Raw genomic sequence first — 9,179 nt, forward strand, 5'->3', positions numbered from 1 at the left:
TAAATGCAGCCCATTAACATCTCTTATAACGCATACTGCAGCTCACATACACATATAGTCCGACTCTGCCTTCGATTATACGCCCAACACCTCCAGTGTGCCCTCTGGCGTATTTGTATCACTCACAGCAGTCTTCGCGTCAATAAGAGGTAGCCAGATGGTGTCTGGTGTTGCCATATAGTTTGCTGCCATCTCAAGAGCAACCAACAGTTGGTCCTTGTCGTCCATGGACTTTGCCAGGCGAATGTGTTGTGCATGGAGGTCAACACTGTACGAATTCGCGGATAGTCTTGTGAGCGTGTCCGCAAGAGCATCGAGAGAGGAAGATTCGTCCATGACGCGAGAAGCGGAGCAACTAAGAGCACTTATTCGTTTGGATGGTCGACTGCGACTGCGTCAAGTGTTATTGAATGATCTAGTACTTGCTGAATTCGACAAACAACTTTGTTGCAGCGATTAGTACGTAGGTGGTGTAGAGCGGACCCCGAATATTACTTCAGCTGCTGATTTTGGTTTGTCGCAGAAGAGCCAACCTAGTTCGTGGACCGTCGACTGAGGCGAGCGCGTTGATTCCAGGAATTATCATACATAACTATGACCTTCGCATACCAAATACTAGAGTCCTCACGCCTGAATTTGCTTTCCCACCGAGTCCTGGGTCAGTAGTAACTGTACAGCGTTTCGTCCCCCATCGACGTTTCATGCACACGAGTTATCAACTTCAACAACTGAATCAGTCTACACTTAGGACGTAGGTTTCATGTTTTTAGGCAAGCGGAGTACCCCACTCACAGGACTCGGCACATTTTATTGAGAGGATAGCCAGACAATGTCATACGAAAATGTCCCCCATGGGATCGAAAATAGACATGCACACCTCAAATTTACAATGAGTCAACGAGTACATGGAATGATCAGTCAGACCAATACCATTGCTTCAGGGTGTAACATGGTCAGACTGCCGCCCGCATAACCGTTACACCAAAAGGTGAAATACTGAAAGCTTAGCTTTCAGCAGTATATGTACTGATTATGGGAACTCAGGTAAGCCGGCGTGCTTACACAGGGCCGGGGCAATTCTGGATACTTTCCCATCATTCTCATCCATCCCTCCATTTCTCTGCGATCAAGCTGGAGGAACATAAATGTCTTTCTATCGCAATGGCCCTTCTCGCCCATCGAACAACATAAAATAGGAAGTGGCATGAGCTCCCGAATGTCATTCACAGCCCGATGGCTCCGAGTTTGATTATCCTCACGAGGCCCAGTTAGGAGGCAACCCGACTTGTCATCAAAGAAGTCAAATGATATTGACATGTCTGGTCCAGCGATCACGCACGAGACCTGCTCAAGACGGGACAGCTCATCATGGAACTCCTGAAAGAGAAGCTGAGCCTATCCACACGCGTCTTCGCGCTCTCCCTCCATCCAGAATGTCAGCCTTTTCAAACTCGGTGTGCTTCCCAGTATGCGATGTACATCATATATCCAGTGGCTCATTCCGTGTTCCCCAGATATGAACGGGCGCTGTGTGGCAGTCAATATTAATGTTATAAATTTAAAAAAGTGTTTTGCTGACCCCAGTAGCAAAACCCGTCAGCGTGATTTCCTCAACATGGTTTGGAAGTAGTCCACGAGGATTATATAGTACTGACAAGGGCCAAATTGTGAGATCAAGTCCCAAATTCCTGACAGGCACTGGAGTGGCCAACAATCTCATCAAGACCCCATTTTGCGGATTGTGCATAGCAGCCCTTGAACCGCACTGTTTGAACCGGGCGCCCAGGCACAAGGGCATGTAGAAGAGAGATCGAACCAGATATTTCTGTTAGATGTGGCAGAGATGTGGGAGAAAGTATCCCAGGGAACTCAGAGTAAGTATCTCGATGTCTTGGTTCCCCAGTGATAGCGAGATCACGGATGTTATCCTGCTTGTTTAGGAAGGATAGCAATTGGAGGTTAACATCATAGGTGCAATGAAAAACACGAAGTTTGGCGTCACAGTATCAAAGGACAGATGAGTAGCGCTTTTGGGAATGAATAAGCTTGAGTGTCGAGAGGCAGGTCATATTTTCGAGGGCTAATGTGAAATTATCCAGGTGCACCTCAGGACCATCATACCCCATCGTGGTTGGATATGTAAAGATGAATGACTTGACTTTCTCTGCAAGATGGGATGCTCTGCAAGGGTAGTGCAGACATCAGAGTTGTCGACTGTGATGCACTCGTACAAAGAGTCGACTATTGCATGATGGAAGCCAATGCACACCCGGCACAGTGCAGCTAGGTCATTCAAGGAAAATTTGAGGACTTTGGTGAGAGAAAAAACAACATGCCAGAGCTCAACAGGTAAGTTATTGGTCGCCATGATTGATAAATGATTTGTGCTCGCAATGATAGTTATACTCTACATGGCTCCACCCAGGACTTACATAATCATTGCATCATTACGACACCGAGTCTGATCCCTGCTCCAGAGAGATGCACAACTATACAATACGTGGCAGTACTAGTGAAGACTTGAAAAGAACGAACAAGGAACACCAGTGGTCAACTAGAAGGTTTTGACAACTTTGCTTCGGCGGCTGGGTTCGAGCGGAGTTGTAATATTAATGTGCTCATCACCATCGTACCTCCCGCCCTCCCTTCCTGCTGCCTTCTCATGTCTGCTACCACTCTCCTGCATCTGCCGCCCTCTTACTTGCATTGAGCGTTCTCCTTCACTGATCAAAACATCGAGCGCCTCCTCTCGTGTGCTCTCGTACCGTCTTACATGAGCCCTCCCACTGCACCTCACACCCGCTCATGTGAGCTCCATGATATCCCGACTCCCCTGCCTCGACGTTTACGATTCAACTTAGTTCATGTATAGAGTGATTTGGTTCAGTGTGTTTATGGATTTCTTTGTACCATGTGTGCCTTTTGATACTTAGGAGAAGACCGTACATACCGTCGACTATGAAGGTACGCTGTCTCGAGAGCACCACATTCGAGTAGTGTTTGAACACTGCCCGAAGCCAGCCCAGACTGGCCCTAGACGTTGGCCCAAGAATCATGTAGAATAGCCCTAGAGTCGTCATTTCCCGGACGTTCTCGGCAGGGTTGACAGCGGGTCATGGTTAGAAGGTGCCAATCTGGGGCACAAAAGAGACCCACGTTACTCAGTATCAGAGTTACGACCCCCATCTTGTTCCATTACGAGTGAGTGACGCTAGACTATTTAGACCCATTCCATTCACAAAGCAATAATAATGGCAAGACCTGTGCTAGGATAGGACACAGCAATTCTGCTGCCGCCTCAGGCTTTTCTTTTGTCCCGACGGACTACTCTTTGTTTTCATGCTCGGAAACAATTGAAGCCGGAGCTATGTTAGGTTTAACGAGCCCCTGTGTCGCAGGAGTTACATGATCTGGATCCATAAATGAGTGGCATCGCTAAGGTGCTTCCCCCCAACCATGCAGCATGCCATCGATACTCAGACGATCTCGTCGTCGTGAGTTAACCCTCACGAAGTCATTCACGTGCGCGATTCAGGAAAAGATTCACCCTCTGCAGTAAGTCTGCCCTTCGACATGCCATTACTAACGTCTCCCTGACCATATAACCTGACCAGGCGCTTTCCAGAGTCAATATCCTGCAGTTCATTAATCGTCGATCGCCCCGATTGTCGCCCTTCATCATCATCACCTTCAATTGCAAAATCCTCAGATTTCGCTCGCCCTTCTCTAACATTTTCCCTATATCGTAGTCCGATCTCCAACCTCCAACATCATCCCGTTCACATTCTTCCTCCCGAGCTTCTCATTCGTATCTTTGAGCTGGGCTCGTTTGATAATGCCCTATTTCTTATCACCATCTCCCACGTCTGTCACCCATGGAGGATGCTTGCTATACACACGCATACCCTCTGGCGGCGCTTGTCGTTTTGTTCTCATGGATTGCGTTTGTGGAAGGAGCGCATAGCCCGCGCCCGTGGGTGTTCCCTCGACGTTACAATTACACCTCCGCAGCACCATTTTCCCGATATGGACGCATTAGCCCTACAGCTGCATCTTCTTGTCCCACACATATCCAGAGCCCGCTCATTTGAGCTGCGGTTTTCAAGCTACTCGCCGTTCTTATGGAACACTGCTCTCGGCCCCATATGTCGTCAAGAACAACAGGACGATAACATGGGCAGACATGCTTTTACTCCATCGGTGCGCGCGCTGCAACTGGAGAGACTTACTCTGTGTTATCCAGAGAATGATGACACAAAGGAGTTTGCTCTTTTCGCAGGCGTTGCGCCTCGGTTGCATAGCGTCACGCTTGATGGCATTCGCCTAACCTGGCTGCCAGAGCTTTATGGTCGCCTCACACATCTCGACTATACTCACCACGGATTCACAACTGGGCCAACCGCCGTAGATGAAGTTCTAGGAATGATTCGAGTTTCATGCGCACTACGTGAGCTTCGCATATGTTTTAGGGAAAGAGTACTGGATGGAGAAGTTTTGTACCTACCTCGCGATAACGTTCCTGCAGGACAGACTCACCTTCTGCAGCTCGAGCGGCTCGTTCTTGCCGTCGACGAATCGGATATCGATATACCCCCTGAGCTTACATCGCTCTTGTCCCGCCTTTCTGTGCCCAACCTTCACGAATTACACCTGGTCGACCTTCGCTTTCAACCCGCTAACAGACGCTGGTGGAAACCAGCGCCATTTCTTGGACTCGGAAACGCCCTGAGCCTTTTTCAAGTCACAATACCATCCAGCATCAAAGTTCTGGCGATGGCGGGTCGCTGGACAGATCATTCCTCCATTCCTGCTCTTGCGAAACGCTTCAGAGAACTTCACAATTTGGAAGTGGATGATGTTGAAAAGGATCTTGTTCACATGTAACGCCTCAGTGTGAGATTTGCCACTGCATGACGAAGCGTGGATATAGTGAGCAATATATATACCTTCGCCCCAACTTTACCCCATTCTTTACAGGCCAGTTCTTTCGCACCGGTAGACGGGGTCCCACATTCCTTGCAAGATCCACCCGTGAGTCAAGTTTAGTGAACTAAATACCTGTTGGATTTCTGTAAGCAATGGACACATCTTCCTGATTGGGATTTACACACTCGTTATCAACACGCCCAAATTTGTCTTATCTGGATCGCCTACTGCAACTGGAGACTAACGTGAACCAACCACGGGCGCGTTCATTTCGTCATTCTTTCTTGGAACCCCCGTGTCAGCCGCGGCCGAAACTAAGTTCGGCCGACTCGGCCCGTTCAACATGGACCGAATGCATATCACCAAAAAGGTTGATAACTTACGTCTCAGTACGCCCCTCACCAGCATGTTGTCAGAAGATTAATCGACGTAAGGTGCTAGTGGATAGGCAAAACGATGGAGAATAGATTATAATTTACGGACTCTTTTGAAAAGTATTTGCAAAAGATAAGCTGTACAGAAAACAAAATTGTAAGAACTATGTCGGACGATGCATCTACTGCGAACGACCGTCTTCCTTCTATATCTAGGTTTGACTAGGGAAGACGGGATAGACTAGTGACCAGCCCCGGACCTATGATGCAAGCCAAGCAGGGGACGGTCCCACTGCCACTGGTTGGAGTACAATAGTTGCTTTTCGGCGGAACTTGTTATTGACTCGTTCGCTAGTTCCGTGGAGTTATCGGTGAGGGGTGGCGGCCCGATGTTTTTCGTTTGACATTTTAAGATGAGTCTGGCCAAGTGCAGGGATGGTGCAAATGATATAGCTCAATAAATGATAAAAAACATATGTGATTCCTGAACTGATATGTACAAGATGGTGAAATCTATCAGATTGTCGAAGTCGCCCTCTGCCGGCAATTGCCGGGGTGTGGTAAAACTGGCGCGGCACACTGATGGCGCAGTACTACTACTAGCTAGCCACGGCAACAACTATCACCAATTATCACCATGCTCTGGCGTTAGTCACTCAGTAGCCCCAACCGTCAATTTCATTAATCGCCATAGTCTGGACTGTGGAAGAGGCACCCCAGATCTGATATTGTTTTGCAAATTCTACCCAAATGAACAGCAGTATCGTGGCTCTGCTTCCTTAACTGGTCCTTTTCATTCCATTCCATTCTATTCTTGAGCCTACGGATAGTCACGTCTATTCAACTAGTGGGCCGCATGGCCACTCGAGGTGTCAATTATCTCACGTGTTGGCCCTTCGATGATCCGACGCAGCGTGCAGGTATCGGTACGGCAAATCATCCGCTCATTTTCATGACCACTTACAACCGCACACGTACAATAGCACACTATATTTTACATTACCGGGTGCTACATTAGTATATAGTCCACATGCCCGTTACATTTCGCTTCACTAATCCTTTCCAATCAAACTGATTCAGGTGAGACTCATCTATATGTATTCCATGCTCGATCAGACTTACTACCCCCTACACAGTAGCCTCTTGTTGTTGTTCTCTCGCAGGTAATTACTGCGCCACTAAGACCCTTCCGCCCAAACTGAGTCTGTTTCTAATCGCTCGCAGCCTCTTTTTGTTGCTCGTATCACCATGTCCTCCCCTGATAGTTATACGCTAAAGAATCTCTACGATCTCAATGGCCTGATTGCTGTAGTGACCGGTGGTGGCACAGGCATCGGCCTTAATATTGCACGTGGTCTCGCTGCTAATGGAGCCAAGGTGTACATCACCGGCCGAAGAAAGGATGTCCTTGATGGAGTAGTTGCGGAGTGGAATGCAACTAAGGGTGCCGACATGGGACCTATGATCGCGTAAGGTCCATCCTTTCTTTTCGTTTCGTGCAGGCTGATCAAGCACAATACATAGGCAAGAGATGGATGTAACGAAAAAGGACAGCATCAAAGCTGGTGTGACAAGAATATCTCAAACAGAGGGAAAGCTACATATTCTCGTGAACAAGTATGACACTCACTCTCCCTATTTTATCGTGACTCATCATGGTCGAACAAAGTGCTGGCCAATGTGGTCCTGTTTCTGATGAATTTAATCAACCATCGACTACTGCTCAAAAGGAGGCCGGACCAATTAGTGAATACCTCTTCAACAATGAATCGTTTGAGGAATGGGGATCCCTTTTCACAATTAACACCTCTTCGATCTACTTTGTGACTATTGCGTTTTGGATTTGCTCGACAAGGGCTCTAAGGATATCGGTAAAAAAGGATTCTCTTCAAGCGTCATCAATATCACGAGTATCAGCGGGCTCATAAAGCTCGCACAGAGACACGTGAGCAAAGTCACGGTCGCGTTCGTTGATCATCACTGACTTTGGTGGACAAGTTCTGCTACAATAGCTCAAAAGCTGCTGGGTCTCACCTTACCAGGATGCTTTCGACGGAATTTGCTCTGAAAGGAATCAATGTTCGAGTGAACGCTATCGCGCCAGGCGTGTATGAAAGCGAGATGACATACGACACGATTACAGGGCAAGAAGCAACTGATTCGGTTGGTATGCCGGTGGTGCCTGTACCAGCGAGAAGGGCGGGAACGTGAGTGAAATTGATTCGTGAATCAGGGCGCTCACTGACGGGAAAATGTAACAGCGCTGCCGAGATGGCAGGCACTGCCGTTTACCTTGCATCGCCTGCTGCGGCGTATATGAATGGGCAGGAATTGGTGATCGATGGTGGGTACTTGGCTGTGAATCCTTCCAGAGTGTAGTGTGCTGTGGGCTGGCGTTGCCTCGTGACCTTGCTAAGCTGTTGTCGTGTGTTATTGTTCTCCCCGACTTGTTGTGTACAATAAGTATAGTCGTGTAGCAGGCGAACAGCCATAGATCTAAATGTATATTGGGCATTTACAACGGGCATTCTCCGAGGTTTTAGTTGTCTACATTTTGACGATCTGTGCATGGCAGCGAAGTTGACTTTGCTCAACAAGGTAATCTACATTTTCTCCCCTTAGCCGGACCACAAAGAACGAATACGGTCGTTCGTTCCTGATTTCGTTGCAGTGGCTGAGTGAAACGCTCAACAGCCAATTACAAGCATTGCACCACTGTCAATCCTGAACAAAGTCAATGACCGAATGCAGCTATCCGACCTTGAAAAAGGATCCCGCATTTTATGGAGTCCCACCATCACCGTGACTGATACACTCGGGTGCCAGACATAGAGGAGGTGCCACCTGAGTTGGTAGTGTCAGACCTCACACCGCAGCCAGCCGTTTCTACTAGATCTCAGTTCATCATGACGATAGACTGAGTCCAACAGTCGATCGTGAACATAGAAGCAGGAACAGATAGTTAATTGACCACCCGGACGGTGCGCGCGGAGGTCCTGGTAGTAAGTACTAGTATGCATTTCCTGAGTCGTCTGAGGCTGAAATCTTGGTCCGTCCGTGTACATGGTGGCCCAAACAATATCGATCGAATTAGTATTACGTCAATAATAATAATTTATGAGCGTCTATTCACGCCTTCCTTTTCCAAGCTAGCACGCAGTTGACTTTGAATTGCTGAACACAGTGGCGCTCAAGCTGCAACTGGTAATAGCACTCAAGTCTTTGATATCGGGTTTCTGGTTGGCGCGTCAACTCCACAATTGCCAATCATATTCATACGCGATTGAGCAACCAGTGGAGTCGCTATTGCAGACTGTGTAAAAACCCGTTCATCTTCTGCATACCGCGACTTCGCAATGTCATCTGTAAACTCGGTCAACGTTGGAGTCAGCGCCAGCCATGCACGAGAGGCAAAAGAGAGCTCTGCAAATTCGTCTGGACACGGCAAACATGATGATGAGACCGGGAACGTTGGCTCACGGTCTTCGATGGACCAGCGCATGAGCCGCGTTGAATCACCAATCCCAATCTCACCTACCGGTCTCCGCTCAGGACACCGAAGGCTACCCTCCCTGACACACCCTCAAACCGTACAGGACCACCACGCTCCTTGTCATTCACCTTCTCCCACCCAAGCTCTTCATCCGTCCCGCGTCAAACTCTTCTCAACGGCCAGCGGGAATACAGCGATATTTTTGAAAATGATTTGGGAGATCGTGGCAAAACCTCGTTTCAGATTAATTCAAGTTCGTCGAGCTTCCGGGGTGCGTTTGAGCTTAGCCCTTCTCTGGGAAAAGTGTCCACAGATAAGAAGGGTAAAGCAAGAGAGAGAGTTTTCGACCAATTCCATGATTCGCCATTAGAGGAGAGGTCGAATTC

General features: G+C 48.2%; 2 protein-coding genes across 2 annotated transcripts; both read right to left on the reverse strand.

Moving 5' to 3' along the window:
- Positions 1-75: 75 nt before the first annotated feature.
- BJ212DRAFT_1293928 (uncharacterized protein) lies at positions 76-336 on the reverse strand (the record flags this gene model as incomplete). The annotated part of the gene is made up of 1 exon (XM_041332187.1): positions 76-336. The coding sequence occupies one exon, from the start codon at positions 334-336 to the stop codon at positions 76-78; it is 261 nt and encodes an 86-aa protein (XP_041184804.1).
- Positions 337-2,582: 2,246 nt separating this feature from the next.
- BJ212DRAFT_1419460 (uncharacterized protein) lies at positions 2,583-3,201 on the reverse strand. The gene is made up of 2 exons (XM_041337611.1): positions 2,862-3,201; positions 2,583-2,807 (listed from the first exon to the last, which is right to left on the reverse strand). The coding sequence occupies exons 1-2, from the start codon at positions 3,078-3,080 to the stop codon at positions 2,721-2,723; spliced, it is 306 nt and encodes a 101-aa protein (XP_041184805.1). The 5' UTR covers positions 3,081-3,201; the 3' UTR covers positions 2,583-2,720.
- Positions 3,202-9,179: the final 5,978 nt, after the last annotated feature.

The sequence above is a fragment of the Suillus subaureus genome (assembly GCF_016647635.1).
Source record: "Suillus subaureus strain MN1 chromosome Unknown BJ212scaffold_596, whole genome shotgun sequence".
In the NCBI taxonomy this organism is placed as follows: domain Eukaryota; kingdom Fungi; phylum Basidiomycota; class Agaricomycetes; order Boletales; family Suillaceae; genus Suillus; species Suillus subaureus.

What these genes read in the sequence shown, in the direction of transcription:
- BJ212DRAFT_1419460 (XM_041337611.1), bottom strand. Translation starts at nt 3,080, where the DNA reads ATGACGACTCTAGGGCTATTCTACATGATTCTTGGGCCAACGTCTAGG. An exon ending in CAAATCACTCTATACATGAA is followed by an intron (nt 2,808 to 2,861) that starts CTAAGTTGAATC and finishes CATGGAGCTCAC; the next exon opens with ATGAGCGGGTGTGAGGTGCA.